The sequence below is a fragment of the Brassica napus genome, chromosome C9 (genome assembly GCF_020379485.1).
Source record: "Brassica napus cultivar Da-Ae chromosome C9, Da-Ae, whole genome shotgun sequence".
NCBI classification, from domain to species: domain Eukaryota; kingdom Viridiplantae; phylum Streptophyta; class Magnoliopsida; order Brassicales; family Brassicaceae; genus Brassica; species Brassica napus.
The window spans coordinates 24,335,276-24,356,705 of NC_063452.1; the positions used below are offsets into that span (position 1 = coordinate 24,335,276).

Genomic DNA, 21,430 nt, shown 5'->3' on the forward strand with positions numbered 1-21,430 from the left:
TCCGTTCTAATTGGTTCTTCTAATCTAACCGCTGGCTGAGGTTCACTAGTACTACCATGTTCATAATCAGTTTCCCCATGATGATACCAAATTTTGTAACTTCGTGTAAACCCACTCAAATATAGATGAGTCCAAACATCCCACTCTTTAATAACCTTTCTATTTTTACAATTAGAGCAAGGACATCTTAACATACCTGTTTTTGCTTCCGGTTGTCGGTGAACTAACCCCATGAATTCAGTTATACCTCGTTGGTATTCTTCCGTAAGCAATCTCGTGTTCGGATCCAAATGAGGTCGATCGATCCAAGAACGAAAATAATTTGAAGAAGACATATTTTTTATGAATCAAATTCGTGTGTAAATAGAGTAAGAGGGAGGATGAAGATATGAAGTGAATGAAGAGGAAGAGGAGTGCTTGTATTTATAGTTTAAATCCTGCCGACATACCGAGGAAATTCACGGAATTTCGACGGACAAAACTAGTTCGTCGGAATTTCCTCGGAATTTTGTAAAATCCCCCAACGGCTCTCCAACGGCTATAATATTTCCTCGGAATTCATCGGTTTTTTCCGAGGAACACAGTTGTCCGTCGGAATTTCCTCGGAATATTCCGACGGACTGTAGTTTCCTCGGAATTCCGTCGGTATATTCCGAGGAAATTCCGAGGAAACCCAATTTTGTGTTTCCTCGGAATTTCCTCGGAAATTCCTCGGTATATTCCGAGGATTTCATTTTCCGTCGGAATGTCCGTCAGAATATCGCTGTTTTCTTGTAGTGAATCAAGCTTGTTGGACTAAGCTGGACAGGTCATCTGGATAGTACTGGTCAGGTTAAGACGATATTGTATGTCTGAGCATAGCAGTCAAGCTTGTCGGACTAAGCTGGAACGATTCAGACGAGACAGCTGGACTTGTCATCTGAGATCAGTTAGTCAATGTGTGGACTGATTGGTATACGTTCTGACGGGAACATATACTGAGCTGAACATGAACTGATTATCTAAGGAGAATGGCAGGATCAGTTACTGGAACAGTTACACGACGGTTCCAGGTGGTTACTGGACTGCTTAACTGACTGGGACGGTTTATGAACAGTTGAGTTCTAGAACCACTAAGGCAGTTAAAAAGCAGTTGGAACTGATGGGAGTTACTGGGAAACCGTCAAAGACGGTTACGGACTGATAAGAAACTGTCCGAGAGCGGTTTCTGATGGGTTTGGGGCGCGGAAGCAATTATGGGATGGTTATGGACGGTTAAGGCCGAGAAGTAACCGCCCAAACTCCCTTTTAATGAAAAATCCTGCGGAACAGAAAGGGGACTGGGTTCCCACACGGGTTCTGGATAGGAAGGAGAGAAAAGAGCCGAGAGAGAGGGGGAACTGACGAGGAGAGTGAGAGACATGGCCGGAAGGCCGATCCGAGCAATCGACGGTGACCGCGAGTCTGTGTTTAGTTGCGTACTGATCCTTGCGGACTGAGCCATTGGTCGTACTGAAGATCTGTGAAGGCGGCGGTTACAGTTGAGAACCTTGAGAGCGAATCATGGAATGGCAATTCCGATCGGGTCTGTGTACACGGGATGGAACGTTTGGATGTGGAGCGAGATTCACGATGTAAGCACTAGCGGTTACGGCGGTTACAGTCTGCGGAACCGTTCTCAAGCCAAGGGAAAGGGTCTGTCTGCTTAGGCTGTTCTGATTAGAGCCGTGTACTGATGAATCGCGACGATACTGTAGTCCGTGGCGGTTATGATCGAGAGGTAATGGTCGCTGGTGTGGAGGCAACGTACTGAAGGGTTCTTTGTTTTGATCGGATCAATTCCGACTGGGTACTGGATACTGGATCGAGCAGAGGTGCGCACAGAACTGGATTATGGTCTGGTCTGTACAGTTCGGGATGAACTGAGAGCACACTGGAGAATGAGCGTGTGTGTGAATACGATGGCTTATGCTGTAGGACCTTTCTAAAGAACTGAAGGAAGGGTTGGATACTGAGTAATGAGATGATCCGAGCTATGGAAGGACGCGGTACTGATGAGATAGGTTTTGACTGGAGTGATGGATGCGATCAGGTCTGGTGATGTACGGTACAAATAGACTGATGAGCAGGATGACTGTGAGGAGTACTGACTGGATAGTGGACTGTAGAGCTGAATACGTGCTGACTGATCTGGTAGTGATCAGTGACTGGTTCTGGGACGACACTGAGCATGGCTGGCGTACTGATTCTTCTGGATGGCTGGTTGGAGACCAAGCCGTCTTTTTTTGTTCTTGGTCATGTGGGGATGGTTGGCTGAGTGACTAAGGAACAAGGGGATTCGGTTAAGTATCTGATCGAGCTGGGTGGATAAGAACGAATGGGAAAGGATGAAGCGTATGGATGGACTGGCGGACAACTAGCACCGAGGCAGTGAGGTACATGTTTATTATATTGTCAGTCTTAATATTTTGCTAGGATGCTGGATAGATTTAATGAACTTGGGGAACTGAACTGAACCTCATAGAGGAAAACTGGATAAAAATCCTAAGTTAAGAGAATAATTCGGATAGGGCCAGTTTGGTCGAGGGAAGCGAACTGAGGACGTACCAGCGGTAAGGGAAGCCGGGTCGAGGCCTTTCAAGTGGTATCAGAGCGATTACGGTTCTAGGACAGAGTTGGAAGGATTATTCAAGATTTGTCTAGACCGAACGGACGTGGAAAATGCTAAGCACGAGCATTGGAGAACTGACGAGAGACTTGATCTTGAGAGTGATCAAGTCGGACTTACACTTTGTATGGGCAAATGTAAGTTAGAAGTCTAACTGGAAAGAAACCGGAAATAAGATCATTGATGAATGATTGGATTGGTTGAATGAAGTCTGAGTTAAGATCATTTGGAGAATGATCGGACTGCTTAAGGTGTTCTGGATTACTCGAGAGAGTTATCCAATAAATTATTCTAAGTGTTGGAAACAACAGAGAGGTTTACTTAAATCAATGGATCCGGATTCTGAAGTGAAGAAACGGGAAGGATTGACTAAGAGATTTCTGAAGCTTAAGGAAGGTTAAGCAGACTGGAGTAAAGAAGAACCAAGTTGTTCGAGAAAGCGAAAGATGATTCAAAAATGTTAAAGTAAGACAATGAACTGTCAAGAACAATGATGTCGAATATGGAGCCAAGGAGCTGACGAGTTTAATTCGGTATGGACAAGACGTCTGTAACTAGATCCAAAAGGGGGACTTCAGATGGAAGGCCTTCAAGGCATGATAGCCGAGTGGATGGGTCGGATGTTATAAACGGAAACTGATTTGGACAGGTGGTCCGAGAATTGAGAATAGTATCTCAATGAACAGGTTAAGGCAATGGATGGATTGCTAAGAGATAACCTGAAAGATTCGGGAAATCGGAAAACTGAATTGGACAAGTCGTCCATGGAAGAGCTTAAGGACTAATGGCCAAGGCACTGATGCTGGAATGTGAAGTACGGAGACTTACATTCGAATGGAACGTTTGTTGAGAATGCTTAGACGGATTCTAAGGTTTTCAAGGTAATGGACAAGCTGGTCCGGGAAAATGGAACTGGAAGTTTCATAAAAAGATTTTTGAAAAAATCTGAATAAGATTTACACTTAGCAAGTGGTGATTGTAGGCAAGTCTGGATATAGGAACTGGACAAAGGAATTGTCAAGGTTGACTAAGCTTGATCGTCTTAGTAGGTTTGTGCGGTCCGAGAGTTGAGATTATCAGAACAAGAGATTGGAAGTCAGGTGTACTTGCCAAAGACTTGTTAAGTGATCAAGAAACTACTCAGAGGTAACAAGATGCTAAAGATGATGAGTTGTGGTCAGAGTTTCAAAAGTAGTAAATGATTGGTTCATATCATGAGCGTCTAGATCAGACAAGGTATTTAGGGGCTGTGACGCTTGCTAAGGCTTGCTGGATTTTGGATGACGGCTCGATGATTTGGGACGATCATTTGAGTTTAGATTATTAATTCCTTTCATGTGAGAGTCTATATTAGTCTAGGTGCTTATGGCTGAGATGCTCATTAAGACTTAACTGGATAGTAAAACGGCTACTCGATGACTTGGAATGATAATGCTAGACCAGACTAAGTGTCTAATTAACTGGACAAGTGGGAATGCTGAAACATTAGTGTTAGTGTTGATGATATGTCCTTAGGAACCGAGTGTGTTTGCTAAGGCATAACTGTACTGATACTGTCTGTTCGGGCGTCTATGGAAACCGAGAGTTTCCAAGACGTGACTGTCTATCATCGCGTGTTTTGTCCTAACATCTGTGGGAAAACAGAGTTGCCAAGATGTAACTGTTATCTCGTCGGTGGGAACTAGATTAGTTCGCTATCGCGTGTCTGTACTGTAGTCTGCGGAAACCCAATCTGATGTATGTGGGAGATGTACCTTCCAAGACATAACTGTACTGTTACTGGAACTCAAGGAGTTCACTACTGTGGGTTTACGATCGCGATGAAAGCATGGATGGGAACTAGTGAGAGTTTGCCATCACATGTCTGTAGAACACCTGTCGGTTTAGTATAATGAACTGATGTCGTTAGGAACGGTTGAGTTTGCCATTTTGGAACTGTGAACCGGGAAGGACTGGGAGTCCGAAAGAAAAACTGTGCAAGGGATCAAGTGTAGGATCCGGTAAGAAATGTCTGTAAAGATCAAGAATAATCCGGAGGTGTCAATAAAAATCAGTAAAGATCTGAGAAAAGCTGATGTCGATCATCATAAGTGGTCGGGGACTCATTAGGATCAGGGAGTAATCCGAGGAAACAACTGTAAGGATCAAGATGAGATCCATGCGTTCTGAAAAAATTAATTTCCTAGTATTCAGAGTTAGGCCATGCTATGGAACACTGGAGTGCGGGAATCAAACAGTCAAGTCAGGATGGAGACTCCTTTGAACTGAGTCCTAGAAGGACTAAGGTTGGGTTAGTGAATGACTGTGACCGGTTAAGGAAAAGACTGGAAAAACTCAACTAAGGTATTGACTACTTCAAGAATTGAGGTAAACTGGTCAACACTGTTGGGAGTTATGTTCTCACAAAAGTGTGTGTCTAAAGATCAGGAGATTGCTCAGAAGTAAGTTTGTGAACTGAACTGAGTCTGCTGAGACTAAGTATGTGAGAAGGCATTGGATCAAGGAACTCGATAGTTGAGACCGTACCTGATGCGTGTGATTGTGATCAGGAAGTCTGGAACACAGAAACGGTCGAGTGACCGAAAGCCTGAGATTTGAGTTAAGGCATGAATGCCGTGTTTTGGGATTCATTCCAAGTGGGGGAGACTGTTCAGATTGGAAAGAACAAAGTTCTATTAACTGCTGAATTCGAGGACAAATTCATTCCAAGTGGGGGAGACTTGTAGCATCCCCATCCCGCAGTCTGGACTGGATCAGTCCAAGGCCGGACTGATCAAATGGGACAGACATGTTGGACAGGTCATCTGGATAGTACTGGTCAGGTTAAGATGATATTGTCTGTCTGAACATAGCAGTCAAGCTTGTCGGACTAAGCTGGAACGATTTAGACGAGGCAGCTGGACATGTCATCTGAGATCAGTTAGTCAATGTATGGACTGATTGGTATACGTTCTGACGGGAACATATACTGAGCTGAACATGAACTGATTAGCTAAGGAGAATGGCGGGATCAGTTACTGGAACGGTTACAAAGTAGTCACCGGAACAGTTACACGACGGTTCCAGGTAGTTATTGGACTGCTAACTGACTAGGACGGTTTATGAATAGTTGAGTTCTGGAACCACTAAGGCAGTTAAAGAGCAGTTGGAACTGATGGGAGTTACTGGGAAACCGTCAAAGACGGTTACGGACTGATAAGAAACTGTCCGAGAGCGGTTACTGATGGATTTGGGGCGCGGAAGCAGTTATGGGACAGTTATGGACGGTTAAGGCCGAGAAGTAACCACCCAAACTCCCTTTTAATGAAAAATCCCGCGGAACAGAAAGGGGACTGGGTTCCCACCCGGGTTCTGGAAAGGAAGGAGAGAAAAGAGCCGAGAGAGAGGGGGAACTGACGAGGAGAGTGAGAGAAATGGTCGGAAGGCCGATCCAAGCAATCGACGGTGACCGCGAGTTTGTGTTTAGTTGCGTATTGATCCTTGCGGACTGAGCCATTGGTTGTACTGAAGATCTGTGAAGGCGGCTGTTACAGTTGAGAACCTTGAGAGCGAATCATGGAATGGCAATTCCGATCGGGTCTGTGTACACGGGATGGAATGTTTGGATGTGGAGCGATGATTCACGATGTAAGCACTGGCGGTTACGGCGGTTACAGTCTGCGGAACCGTTCTCAAGCCAAGGGAAAGGGTCTGTCTGCTTAGGCTGTTCTGATTAGAGCCGTGTACTGATGAATCGCGACGATACTGTAGTTTGTGGCGGTTATGATCGAGAGGTAATGGTCGCTGGTGTGGAGGCAACGTACTGAAATCTTTGTTTTGATCGGATCAATTCTGACTGGATACTGGATACTGGATCGAGCAGTGGTGCGCACAGAACTGGATTATGGTCTGGTCTGTGCAGTCCGGGATGAACTGAGAGCAGACTGGAGCATGAGCGCGTGTGTGAATACAATGGCTTATGCTGTAGGACTTTTCTAAAGAACTGAAGGAAGTGTTGGATACTGAGTTATGAGATGATCCGAGCTATGGAAGGACGCAGTACTGATGAGATAGGTTTTGACTGGAGTGATGGATGCGATCAAGTCTGGTGATGTACGGTACAAGATAGACTGATGAGCAGTATGGTCGTGAGGAGTACTGACTGGATAGTAGACTGTAGAGCTGAATACGTGCTGACTGATCTGGTAGTGATCAGTGACTGTTTCTAGGACGACGCTGAGCATGGCTGGCGTACTGATTCTTCTGGATGGCTGGTTGGAGACCAAGCCGTCTCTTTTTGCTCTTGGTCATGTGGGGATGGTGGCTGAGTGACTAAGGAACAAGGGGATTCGGTTAAGTATCTGATCGAGCTGGCTGGATAAGAACGAATGGGAAAGGATGAAGACAACAAGGATGAAGCGTATGGATGGACTGGCGGACAACTAGCTCCGAGGCAGTGAGGTACATGTTTATTATATTGTCAGTCTTAGTATTTTACTAGGATGCTGGATAGATTTAATGAACTTGGGGAACTGAACCGAACCTCATAGAGGAAAACTGGATAAAAATCCTAAGTTAAGAGATAATTCGGATAGGGCCAGTTTGGTCGAGGGAAGCGAACTGAGGACGTACCGGCGGTAAGGGAAACCAGGTCGAGGCCTTTCACATTGCCCCGGGGTTGTGGACAGAGTTCTTGTTTCATCTCAATATTTGTTTGAGTTATTCTAGCTGTGGATTTTGCGTTTTGGGTTGATAATTGTTTTTCAAGTATTTTATTGTTATAGGGTTAGAGTTGTGATGATGAACTGTGTATGTATTGTTATCCACTCATGAAAGACTAAACTGTGTTAGTAATGTGATTGATATAATTCGTGGTGTTGCTTGTTGTGTCACTGAGACTTATTGTTTGTTTGTCTTTTTAATTTGTTAATTGTACTGTTGAGATTACATAAATTATATTAATGTTGTTGAGAGTACCTTTTGTTTCTGGATATTTTTTCTCCAGTTTATCTGTGTAAGTTGTGTGTATTAAGTAATAATTTTTTTTTATTTTTATTATGTTGGTTATATGTTTTTTTTTATTTTTAAACTTGTTGTTTTTACCGGACCTTTAAAACAAATACATGAAGACTTGTAGAAATAACTATAAAATGAGTGACAATTAGTATTTAGGCTTTAATGGGTTTTAAATGAATATATGTATTTTTCATAAGAAGACAATAGCATTGGCCTGTTAACATTGAACATGTAAGCTATTTTCATAAGACAAAAGGAGTGAACATGTGGAGATGTTGTTGCCGCCTTTGTGTCTGTTGAGATTGTCTCTTGTATCTCCTGGTGTGGTTGTGTTTGTTTCTCTTTTATTTCATGGGTAATATGTAAACAAAAATCATTGTTAGTTGTATTTATCAGAGTTTATAACTTACTCTGCTTTTTTGTTTAGGTAATTTCACTGATCTTGGTTGTCTTCTTTGTAAGCATCTGCGAAAGTAAGTTTGTAAATTGTTAAATAGTTGACCATGTAGTTTGTATTTGTTTAGCTGACTCAATGTATGTGTCGTTGAGTTGATTAGTTTGGTATATTTGTTTTGAAGTTTATTTGTAAGATTAGACAAAAAGAGATGTGATCATTAATGATTCGTCTTTTTTGAGATTCTAGTTTTTGGTGTTTTGATTGTTTGGGTTATTGTGGTTTCTTTTAAGTTGTAAAATAAAGATTTGTGTAAAATTAGATTGATAAGTAATAGAGATAAATAGACGATCACAAATCTTGGGTAGGAAATATTTCTGATTATTGATGTTAGCACAATATAGATAATAATATAAAGGGAATTATGTGTTGATTGTTTCTTACGGATCAATGAGGAGACGGATAACGACTCGAGTTGTTTCTTTGGTGAGGTCAGAGCCCTGGACAGAACAGATTTGCCCAACCATATCTGCAAGTTTAAATATCAGTTATGATATCGAAACATAATATAAACTCAGATGCAATATGATAATATACCTGGGAGTTCTAGGTTTGTGTTCGCAATCACTTGGAGATTGTCGAATAGTTTAATCTTGACTGGAGATTGATCTCAGGAGTACATGTGATGACTTCATAAATAATGGTTAGTGAGATGAAACGAATGAGGAATTAATGATCAGTTATCTTGTACATGCTTGAGCACCTAGCAACCTCAAAACGATCGACTTTCACAATGGAACCTGCTTTCAAAGATGGCATGTAATGATTAGCACATCCAACGGGAGTAAATCCATGAATCACGGAATCTGCAAATTATATTATTCAACAAAGAATCAGGAAATCAATTAAAACAATTATGTTAAATAAGTGTGATAGATCGAAAATTAACTTACCTTTTCATCAAGGAAGAGAACCGTGATTCCCACAAACTCCCTGTCTTTCTTGAAGTTCAGGGAATCCCAGAAGCGGAGGAAGCCAGAGGCTATGCTCTGACTACTATGACCAAGACGGAGAGACTCGAAGGTTGAGTGACGGACACCGGGACTCCAGTTTGAGGAACTGGAGAGGCAGAGAGAAACATTTTCTAGAAGATGGTTAAAGTTAAGAGGAATCAATGAGTTTTATGGAGATTCAGATTGGGTTCATCAAAGATGAGAATCATATATATAGGGTTTACAGAGGGACTACAAATCAAAAACATTTATGATCAAGCGATTTAAGATGGGGACATGAAGAGTTCACCGGTGAAAAAATAGATTACGAACAGGCACACGGCGAAACTCTGTAACTCAAACTTGTTTGAGACAATGATGAAAAGAATCAAAACTCATGTTTAACGACAACAGTTTACAATATGGGAAAACTATAATTATTGCAAACTTGAGATTTTTTTTATATAATGTGTTGAATCTCATTTAAAAATGAAACCCATAATACATTTGTAGGCCCGACCCTCAGAGGAAGCCGAAGAAGCAAGGGCTTTCGACCTTCATAAATATATATTAGGTTCGGCCATCAATGTAAAAAGTAATATTTAGCTTAGTGGTATAAATGTTGTTGTTTATATCTCAATAACCTAGATTTGAACCATGGTTTTGACACTTTTTCACATTTTTAAAAAGTAAAGCCCACAAAACGATGATATGGCGCGCTGAGAAGTGAGCAAAAACTAAACTATTGTAATATAGATCGGTTTTGGACTGAATACTACATAAGTTGGCAAGCCTCCATTCAATCAAACATAGATAGAAACACATATTTAAGCTATCGATTAAAAAGTTTTTTCCTTCTTAAAATATATTTATGAACAAAATATTGAAACTCAGATATTTATAGAAGGAAGATAGACAGCAGACTTTGTTACTGTACGATAGACCAGTTCACAACGGGCATCAGGGCATGCGATTTGCCCATCATTATAAACTCACAAAACATTGTAGAGACAACAGGATATCATCTGTGAGTTTCACACTCACCATCTCATATGATTTAAATTATGTTGGTTCAAGGTCTATTTAGGAATGAAATAGAAGATAGAGCAGAACATAGTGTCCGGGTGACATATGCATCTCGTATTCTCGTCCCAAATCATTTTTCTGAAATCCCCAAGAATTAATGTTCTTGAGGCTTTGCCAAGTTCTCAAGCACACTTTCTCTCTCTCACATTCTTACAAAGTCGCAAACTTTTTTGTTCTCACAAATGTCCCCTTACTTACTATTAACAAACCAAAACCATCCATGAGGTAGAGGCAGGCATATAACTCATATAACTTTATTTAGCTTGAGGTCAAAAATAAAATTCAGACATTTCAGTTTCATTTTATTACATGTACAACTCATAATGATCAAGAGGATGTCCTGTTGGACTATCTGTTGAGTCAAAGAACTCGTAATTGTAATTAGATTTAATTAGATGATATATAGTCAATCAGATTTAGTTAGATTCTAATTAAGTAATTAGTAACTAATCATTTTGGTCCATGTCTATAAATTCATATGTATATTGGGTCCGATTGGTAATGACTGTAACTTTAAAATTTTTGCTGTAAAAAAAAATCTGTATACTTTTTGCTGTGGCTTTAGATTTTAGTGCTGTAGAATTTTATAGAAAGCACTAAAAAATTGCTTTGGATATTTGGCTGTGCAGAGCACTTGTACAGCTGTAGGTTATTTCAATAGCTATGGTTTCAAAAAAAAATTTAAAGCTTGATTGCTCTGAATTTGGTGATGTAGAAATAAATAGGATTGTGGATAGCACCTACAGCAACTACCAATCACCCCCAATTCTTTCCGAACATGTTACTGTTAGCATATCGAATGAATTATGTAAGAAAAACTAATAGTTTTTAAAGAATTGTCACAACTTCCAAGTCAAAAATCCATGTGAAAGAAGAAGAAGAAGAAGAAGACAAAGACAAATATCATACATGCTAATGCTAGAATATATTTTTCTGTAGAAGTATACTTTGGAGTTCGGATCCATTTTACTGTTCCATATACGAACAATTTATTACAAAAAGGCCCAAACATTACCTAAATCATAATTCTAATTGAAAAGTACATGGACAGATATTTATGGCCCATCAATCTTTCAGTCCAATAAATAATCATATTTTAACAAGCTTTATTGTTTTTTGAGAAAGTAAAATATAAAAAAAAAAACAAAAAAACAAAAAAACAAAAAAAAACAAAGCTTTATTGTTGTTCACTGTAATATATTCTTATCTTAATTCGATCTTAAATGTAACAAATATAAAATACCACATTGGTATTATATATTTTTTCTATTTTTGGCAGCTTTTTAGAAATAATAATGGATGTATGCCAAACTTAAGGATGAAGGAATGAAAACCAAAAAATCCGAATAAAATGAGTAATGATGAATTGGGAATACTGTTTTACCAGATAAATAATTAAACTTTTTAAATATAACTTATGTATATAAATGAAGATAAAAAGAAATGATACAAAGAATCAAATGAGGAGTTGGGGGAGATGATGGCACTTCTTTGCTTTGTAAATTTGGAGCATGTGACTTGATCCCTCTTTCCAACTCAAATCTCACAAATCACATTAAATAACAACAAAATATTCCATTTGTATTAGTTTCTAGGACTATAACGATACTCTTTATCATCTCTCTCATTCTAAATTCCAATTTTAAGTTCCAGGAAAATTAGACTAATTGTATGTCGTTGAATACAGCTACCAAATTAATTAGTAAGCTTTACATTGTTCTAGGAAAAAAACAATGGTTGGAGACTTGGAGTGAAGCAAGTGATTAAGTGAGATCATCGTATGAAATGATTACAAACACTATCTCATATCTTTTCTTTATGCGAAGGCTGTCACCGTAAGATCACATCTATTTTCGTTTTGTTGGTTTTATTTTGCCTTTAGGAAACGAATTTAATTTAGACGACTGACAAAAACATAACGAAGCATCGTTCAAAAGAGTCAGCTGAATTATAATGCCACAATAAATAAGGTCAAACTAAGGAAATATATATATATATATATATTATATACAGTTAAAATCAAAACAGAAAACATGTTAACGTAATCTAATATGTGTATTGTCTTTGAGTTTAAAACAAAACCTATTTACTATAACATAAGTACGTAACAATTGTATCTAATGGTTTTGTGTTATTTTATCTGTTTATTTTTTCAACGTTCACGTAAAACTTGTTGAATGGAAGCAAACCTGGTAACCTTATATAGTAGACGCGAGCTTGTGATGAAAAAAATTGTAATAGTTTGTGATCGAGAAATTAATTTAGATTATAAAAACACTTAATAGACAGTTTTTATAAGAGTTTCAACGAGACACTAAAAATAAAATTTAGTAAAAGTATTAAGAATTTTTATCAACTACTCTGTGCATACAGATGCGTTGTAAAATACTCCCCCCCCCCCCCCCCCCCCCCCCCCCCTTCATTTAGATCTGTTGATGAAACCTGTTACCTGACCTGCCTAAGGAATGGCTGAAGAAGAAAGGCAAAAGCCTAAAAAGGAAACGACAGTGGAGATGGAGGAAAAAGGGTCACGTGAGTAAGACGTAAGGGCGCGTGCGGAATCTATTTTTTTCTAAAGATGTTTTCTTAAACCGGGATCCGGTAGAGTTTACATAGATCGTATAATATTTTTCATTATTTTGGCAATTATTTTTCATATTTACTCTTGGCTTGAGTTATTTTGATATGCATGTATTTTGATTTACTGCCTGCCTTTTATTATTTTGTTCGTTTAATTCTCTTAATATTTTTCCGTTTAATTGTATGGGCAGCAGCAATATATATAAGCCAAATAGAAAACATAATAATTTGTCTGCATTATTGAAAACAAGAATTTGATGTTTAATGCAATTATGCAATTATATCCTTGGATTATTCACAAGAACCATATACCTTTTTCTCCTTTGTTTCCAAGTGTAATTCGCAAAGAATATTAACATTGAGTCATGTAGTTGTGGACCAACCTTGGAAAATGATGACATTACATTCATATATACTTACCAATGACAAATTTTCTAAGACTACCTATATATTATTGGATTACTTTTAACAATGATGGAATGCCAAGATATGTATTAGTAACACTATTTATAGGACTTGAGAGACAGTCAAAAAGTTAATCACACAAATAATATGCTAACCTAGTTATTCAATCGTTTATTAAATCATCTAAGACTAAGATTGAGCGCTATATGCGTATATAAATTTCTCTGATAGTTTACAAAAAATAGAACTAACTTGTATTTCAGATCTCTAGCTTGCATTATAATTTGATAATAATAAATTTGAATTTTGGTCGATTCTAAATAGAAACCCGCTTAGTTTCTCATTCAGAAATTAATAGAGATATATTCAACACAATGACCTAGTTTATTAATGAAAATTAAGTTTTTTCAACTTTAAAGCGTGAAATTAATTATTTTTAATTACTAAAAAATTTATTCACTGAAAATTATAATTTTTTATATAATGTATCTATTATTTTAAATTATCTTTAAGTTTTTATCCTACCTTGCATTACTATAAATTCATTTTAATATTTTATAACTAAAATTATTTAATTTTTTTGCATTCAATTCTTCTCGTTTTTTTAAACTTAAATTCTTCTTGTTTTTGATAAATGTTTTATACATTTGGTGGTATGATACTCAAAAACAGCAATCATATAAAATATAATATAATTATTATTTATTGTAATAAGTTCATTTATTTTCTGAAATATATATAAAATATCATGGATTTTATTTTTCATTCTACAGATTTAATTGAATTAATTATAATTTATTATAAATTTTAATACCAAAACAAAATTATTCAAATACTTTTTAATACATTTTAGGTTTTCGGTTTAGAAAATAAAGATCAAAATAAACTTAATGAAATCTCAACGACATTTTATAGTATACCAATTAAGATTAAGGTTATTTGCAAACTGTATCAATTTAATAAGATTTATTGTGTATATTATTAAATTGTTTATGGGGAAATTTCAGTTTTATCAGATACTACTTTACAAAATTACTTTTATATGATAACTATTTTCATAAATACCTTAAATTTGTGATAAAAATTAAAAGAACTCGTTTAAATCATTTATAAATATTTATGAATAATTTATAAAACATTTATAGAAATTGATAAAAAAAAATACCACCTCCTAAATGTTAAACCATGCATAAATATTTATAAATGATTTAAATAAATTTATAAAAAAATACCATACATCATAGATGTTAAACCATACACAATAATTAATAAACTATAAACTTAAAGGTTAGAGTATTTTTGATTGCGTGTATTTTAAAAAATTGGTAGATAAAATCGTGTAGATAATTAAAAAAAAAATATTTAATCATGAATGTTTATAAAATAGTTTATGAAGATTCAAGAAAAACAGACAAACTCATCAATCAGACAAGATAAGGGTCCAGCCAAAAATCCACATATCCCACACACTCTAAGAAACAAAGTCTAAAATATAAATACAAAGTAACAAAAAGAAAAATCTAAATGTAATTCTAAATAAACGCATCCATCCCGCTCTCTCTCCAAAAGTGTATGTATGTATGCATAGATTGTATGTAATGCAATGAGCTTTATAAACTAGGCAATATAGGTATCAAAGACCCCTCAGTTGCTCCAAACTCTCAAGTGAATGAGAGAGAAAGGTTCATAATACAAAATAGCAAGAGAGAGAGACCCAAGAAAAAGCTTTCATCATTTAACATAGGGGAGCTTTGAAGACTCTAAGAAAAAGTTCTGAAAATCTTTTGTTGCGAAAAGCTTAATTAAAAGTACTTTACACCCTCTATCTGTTTCTCTCTTTGTTTAGTCCTTCCTCTTCTTTGTAAAGCTGAACCTCCCACTATCTCAATTTTTTTTTGTCTCTGGGTCTTGTTGTTTCGTCAAATCAAAAATCTCTAGAAATCCAAATAAAGTCAAAAAGAGAGAAGAAAAAGTAGTGATTGATGAGAACAGATCAAGGAGCAGTAGTGATGTTGGATGATGATGCTTCCAACAAGAACACTAGTAACCCATGTTGTGTGGTTTCTTCTTCTTCTTCTTCTGATCCTTTCCTCACTTCTTCTGAAAATGGGGTCACCACCACAAACACATCCACTAAGAAGAGGAAAAGAAGACCTGCAGGTACACCAGGTAATATTAAATCACCATTACTTCAATTTATTTCTAAAGTTTCAAATTTTTGTTTACCAGTTACCACCAAATTTAACTCATGGGTATATTGAGTCTCTCTGGTTTTCTCTCTAAGACCCCATGAAAACACACTCGCCTTTGTTGTCAATGTTTAATCAAAGATATGTTTTATAGTTTTATTTCAAAGATTTTTTTTTTCTTATTACCAATTTTAAGTTTAAAGGGGTTTTAATGGGTTACCTTTGAAATCTCTTAAACCCCATTCAAAATCTCAACTTTTAAAAAAATATTTTTCTTAATAAAAACTCAACTTTGTTGATGTCACTAGAAATTAAAGACCTGTGTTTTGATGGGTTTTGCTTCTTCTCTTCAGATCCAGATGCAGAAGTTGTGTCTTTATCACCGAGAACTCTTCTTGAATCAGACAGATACATATGTGAGATCTGTAACCAAGGGTTTCAAAGAGATCAAAATCTCCAGATGCATCGAAGACGTCACAAGGTTCCATGGAAACTTCTGAAGAGAGACAACAACATAGAAGTGAAGAAACGAGTCTATGTTTGCCCTGAACCCACTTGTCTTCACCACTCTCCATGTCATGCTCTTGGTGATCTTGTAGGAATCAAAAAACATTTCAGACGAAAGCACAGTAACCATAAGCAATGGGTTTGTGAGAGATGCTCTAAAGGTTATGCTGTTCAATCAGATTACAAAGCTCATCTCAAAACTTGTGGCACTAGAGGCCATTCTTGTGACTGTGGTCGCGTCTTCTCCAGGTATAATTTTTTTGTTCCTCTCACTGTAAATTCGATTTTTAATCACATAGATTCCAGTTTTTTTTTTCAAATTTTGGACCCATTGTATCAATTATTGTTGTTGTATATCTACGAGATCATATACTTACAAAAAGAATCATAAATAGAAAAATGCTCTAGCGACCCCAAAACCAATATTGATAGTTATAGTACTTTTTGATTTGACTGTCCCTCATGATTTTTACTAATTCTGTGTATCAATATGTTTCTATCACAGTTTTCTATGATTTTTCTTTGACTGTTATGTCTGGTATTGTGACAAAAAGAAAGACTTAATTGATTAGATTAATGGCATTGACCCCATATATCTATACAAATTAAATATTTGTAGGCTTTTTAGTGGACCTAAACTCATGTTAGTATAGTAAATATTATGGGGAGTCATAAGTTATATCATAGGTGTTTAACAAGCTAAACTGAATATTTAATTATTATAAGTTTACCCATATAATAATCATTTTGTCAGTTCATAACCCTATATTCATATCAAATCATCTAATTGATGCGATTCTTTTTTTTCTTAGGGTGGAGAGTTTTATTGAACATCAAGATAACTGCTCCGTACGCAAGGTTAACCGTAAACCGCCGCCGCCACAAACCGCCGTTGCTGTCCCGGCCTGCTCCTCTATAACCGCCTCAACCGCAAGCACTCCATCTAGCGAAGGGAATAACTGTGGTGCGGTTGCGGTTGCGGTTGCGACTCCTATACCTCTAGAAGGGCGTCCAATTCATCTGAGAAACTCATGTTTTACACCTTCTATTCTCACCAACTCATCGAGTCTCAACCTTGAACTCCAGCTTCTTCCATTAACGTCGAATCAAAACCCTAATCAAGAAAACCATCAACACAAAGTTAATGAACCATCTCATCATCATCATCATCACGATACCACAAACTTAAACCTATCCATTGCTCCCTCATCGTCATCATATCACCGTCACTACAACAACTTTGATCGCATAAAAGAAATAATGGCGAGCGAACAGATGATGAAGATAGCGATGAAGGAGAAAGCTTACGCGGAGGAAGCTAAAAGAGAAGCTAAGAGGCAACGAGAGATGGCGGAAAACGAGTTTATGAATGCTAAGAAGATAAGGCAACAGGCACAAGCTGAGCTTGAGAGAGCTAAGCTTTTAAAGGAACAATCTATGAAGAAGATAAGTTCAACGATTATGCAAGTTACTTGTCAAACTTGTAAAGGACAGTTTCAAGCTGTTGCCGTTCCCGCGGCAGCGGACGAGACATCTCTTGTGGTGAGTTACATGTCATCAGCGAATACTGACGGAGAGGAATCATGATAGAGTTTGAAAAGGGGTTTTAATATATAAAAATAAAAACTAAGATAAATGAAACATTTTATGAATTACTACGTGTTGTTGTCTTATTTTTCCTCTTTCTGTTACCATAACTTATGTGATGGTTAATTATTGTCATTGTTTATTTTTTTCAGTTAAATTAAAGAGAAAAAGACAAAAAAATAGCACTAAATCAAGTTTATGTTCCCAAACTAGCACTCAAGGTCAAAAGTCACAAAAATAACACTTAATGTTTTATCAAAAGTCACAAACTTAGGGTTTAGAGTTAAAGAGTTTAGGGTTTAGATTTTAGGGTTTAGGGTTTAGAGTTTAGGGTTTAGGGTTTAGGGTTTAGGGTTTATGGTTTAGGGTTTAGAGTTTAGGGTTTAGAGTTGAGAAATGAAGTTTTGGGGATAAGATTTCAAATTTTGAAAAATAAAAAAATTAAAATTTTCAAATGATAAATTTAGAAATGTGTTATTTTGCTTATTTTAGTTTTTGAGTGCTATTTTTGTGATATAAACTAAGAAAGGTGCTATTTTGGAGATTTGCCATAAATTAAAACTTCATGTAAATCTTTGGTCCAGTTATTTTCCCGTTTTAGACGTCTAGTTAACGAAGCTAAATATAATACAGTATATACTAATTAATAGTAATATATATCCGTGGATCGAGGTCCTTTGTTTTTAGCTTATAATCCACATAAAAAATCTCGTCCAATTTAAAGTATTGGTGAATAAAAAGTCTTTTGTGTTCGTTTTGTCTTCAATATTTTTTTGTTAAGCTTGAACTAAGATATTCCAAACATTTTACTGATTAAATCAATCCATGTAGCAGATTAATAAAATCTACATATAGCCAAGAATGGTATGGTTTGAAAAGGTTTTCATTTGAATTAAATGCAAAGTGGGTAAGCTATATGCTTGGGACGAGTTTATATTGGAGTTATGGACAATGTACTGTATATTATGATGTCGTTCTGGTCCGTGACCGTTACACTTATAACGAGGTACATTGACAAACATCGATTCATCTTTCGTTAGATTCGGACAAAAAGTGTTGATCTATAATCATGATAAAACACGCCGACCCATTTTCACTTCTTGTTATTACAAATTTTAGCAAACTTTATATCTACGATCATTTACTGTCTTCTATTTTTTCTTTAAAACATTTTACTTCCACGGTGGGTACTATTTTCCTTTATTTCAACCGAATACAACAATAAGAAAATACATATACATAGTTATAGTGTTCACGTAGAACACGGGGAAAAATAAATCACAGAAAATTTTGTAGAACTAGTCGGGAAGATTCACTACCATCGTATATATAGAAATCAAAGGATCAAATTCACTTCAAACAACTTCATATTGCTTTAGAAAATAACTCAAAATTAAAGCTCAATCACTCACACAATCCGTAAGTGATTCAACAACATAAGCTTCAATATATATAAGACTAGATAATCCTAATCCTATTAGTAATCATACTTTCAATATTTCCTAATCTCTTTTGGATAAACATAACAATTAGATTTAGGATAGCTTGTGTTTCAAGCTAGCTTTTAAGCTTAAACCAACATTCTCCCCCTTAAACTTGACTTCATCTTCACACAACACTTGCATTTCAATAAGACTCCTCATATCAGCAAAACGAACTCGGCTAAGGGACTTAGTGAGTATATCAGCTCGTTGTTCATTTCCCGGAACGTGTTCTACCTCGACTTGATCATTTTCAACGCACTCTTGTATAAAGTGAAACCTCCTGTGAATGTGTTTGCTTCGACCATGAAAAACATGGTTCTTTATAAGTGCAATCACAGACTTATTATCAACTCGTATAACCACTCTTTTGCAGCCATCACCCACGACTTCACTTAACAGTTCCTGGAGCCATATGGATTGCTTCGCCGCTTCAGTGGCTGCCATAAATTCTGCCTCACAGGATGATAACGCCACAATCTCTTATTTTTGAGAACACCAAGTTATGGGACTGTCACCAAGATAAAAGATATGTCCGGTCGTACTCTTGCCATCATCATCATCTACGTTGTGAGAATTATCACTGAATCCCACCAATTCTTGCGTAGCCGATCGTACAGACTTCAAACCAAGATTAGTAGTACCACGCAAGTACCTTAGTACTTTTTTCAAGGCCGTACCGTGAGACTCTTTAGGTTGTTGCATATATCTACTAAGTACACCGACACTGAATGTTAGGTCAGACCGTATGTGTAAAAAATAGCGAAGGCACCCAATGCTTCTTCTATACTCCCTCTCGTTGATGTCTCTTTCTCGAACTGACTTGGACAGTTTGATGTTCATGTCCATGGGTATGTGAGTGAGATTGCAATTGTTCATACCAACTTCTTCAAGAATCTTCTTAGCATAACGATCTTGTGATAACACAATGCCTTCATCAGTTTGACGAACCTCAATGCCTAGATATTAAGTTAGTCTACCAAGGTCGCTCATCTCAAATCTTCGAGCCATCTCCTTCTTAAATGTGATGATAGACCGCAGAGATGAACCTGTCACAAGCAAGTCATCAACATACACGCAAACGACGAGCAAATCCTCTTTCTTCTCCTTTCTATAGAGCGACGATTCCTTCGAACAGCGGGTGAAGTCTAGCTCTTTCAAGATCGTGTTGAGTTTGATGTTCCATGCCCTAGGTGCCTGTCTCAAGCCGTAGAGAGCCTTATGTAGCCTATAAACCTTTTCTTCTTTACCTTTAACCACGAATCCTTCCGGCTGGCTAACATAAACTTCTTCTTTTAGTTCTCCATGTAAGAATGCGGTTTTAACATCTAGATGATGTATTTCCCATCTTTTTGATGCTGCAAGTGCAATAACCAACCTTATTGTCTCAACGCAGGCGACTGGAGCAAAGACTTCATCGTAATCAATTCCATGTCTTTGAACGTAACCCTTTGCTACTAGGCGTGCTTTGTACTTTCTGATGCTTCTGTCTGCATTCCATTATATTTTAAATACCCACTTCAACCCGATAGGCTTGAAATCTTTTGGTAGATTAACAAGTATCCAAGTCTTGTTTTTGTCAATCGAGAAAAACTCATCCTTACATGCGTCGACCCAAACTTGCATCTCTTTCACTTCATTGTAATCCCACGGTTCATTGTTTATTACCATTAGAAGCCTTTCACACTCAACTTCAGCTAGAAGAACGTAATCATCTAGATACGAAGGTTTGGTACTAACTCTTAAGGATCTTCTTACATTCATCGTGGACTGTTCCTCTGTCTCTTCATCATCATCTTCTTCGCTTTCGATTTCTTCACCATCACTTTCTTCATCATCATCAGCCATGGTTTTAGGTTCATCACTTCGTAGAGGCATTAGCTCAACTTCGAATGAACCAGACTCATCAGCGCCACTAGCTTCAGGCGTGTCCCAAATCCATTGTTTATATTCCTCGAAGAGCATTTCGTGACTGACTATGATCTTCTTACTAGAAGGATCATACAACCTGTAGGCCTTTGTGCCAGGCTCTACTCCTAAATGCACCAAGATTCTTGATCGATCATCAAGTTTCTTTCTTCCTACACCCTCTGTTTTAGCATAACAAACACAACCGAACACCTTGAGATGTTCAATGTTTGGACGTTTCGACCGCAACGCTTCATTCGGTGTTTGTTCAACCAGAGATCTCGTTGCAATCCTATTAATCACATAGGTAGCATGCCTCACTGCTTCCCCCCAAAAAGTACATTCATATGTTTTAACAAGCTTCTGGTCATCTCGAGAAAGGTATGGTTTCGACGCTCAACGACTCCGTTCTGCTGAGGTGAGTACGGAGATGTCAAGTGCATGTTGATCCCTTCCTTATCGCAATAGTCCTTGAATTCTTTTGAAAGAAACTCACCACCTCTGTTAGTTCTGAAGGTTTTCAATGTTGCCTTTGTTTCTTGCTCTACAAGTTTCCGGAATGATTTGAATTTGTCAAACGCTTCGCTCTTTCTTTCAAGCAAATGCCGTCCACATGTACCTCGAGAAATCATCGATCAGGACGAACACATAACGTTTCT

At 37.2% G+C, this 21,430-nt stretch overlaps 1 protein-coding gene across 1 annotated transcript; it reads left to right on the forward strand.

Moving 5' to 3' along the window:
• Nucleotides 1-14,700: 14,700 nt before the first annotated feature.
• Nucleotides 14,701-17,524, forward strand: LOC106416714 (zinc finger protein SHOOT GRAVITROPISM 5-like). The gene is made up of 3 exons (XM_013857629.3): nt 14,701-15,268; nt 15,642-16,044; nt 16,608-17,524. The coding sequence occupies exons 1-3, from the start codon at nt 15,082-15,084 to the stop codon at nt 17,380-17,382; spliced, it is 1,365 nt and encodes a 454-aa protein (XP_013713083.1). The 5' UTR covers nt 14,701-15,081; the 3' UTR covers nt 17,383-17,524.
• The last annotated feature ends 3,906 nt before the right edge of the window (nt 17,525-21,430 follow it).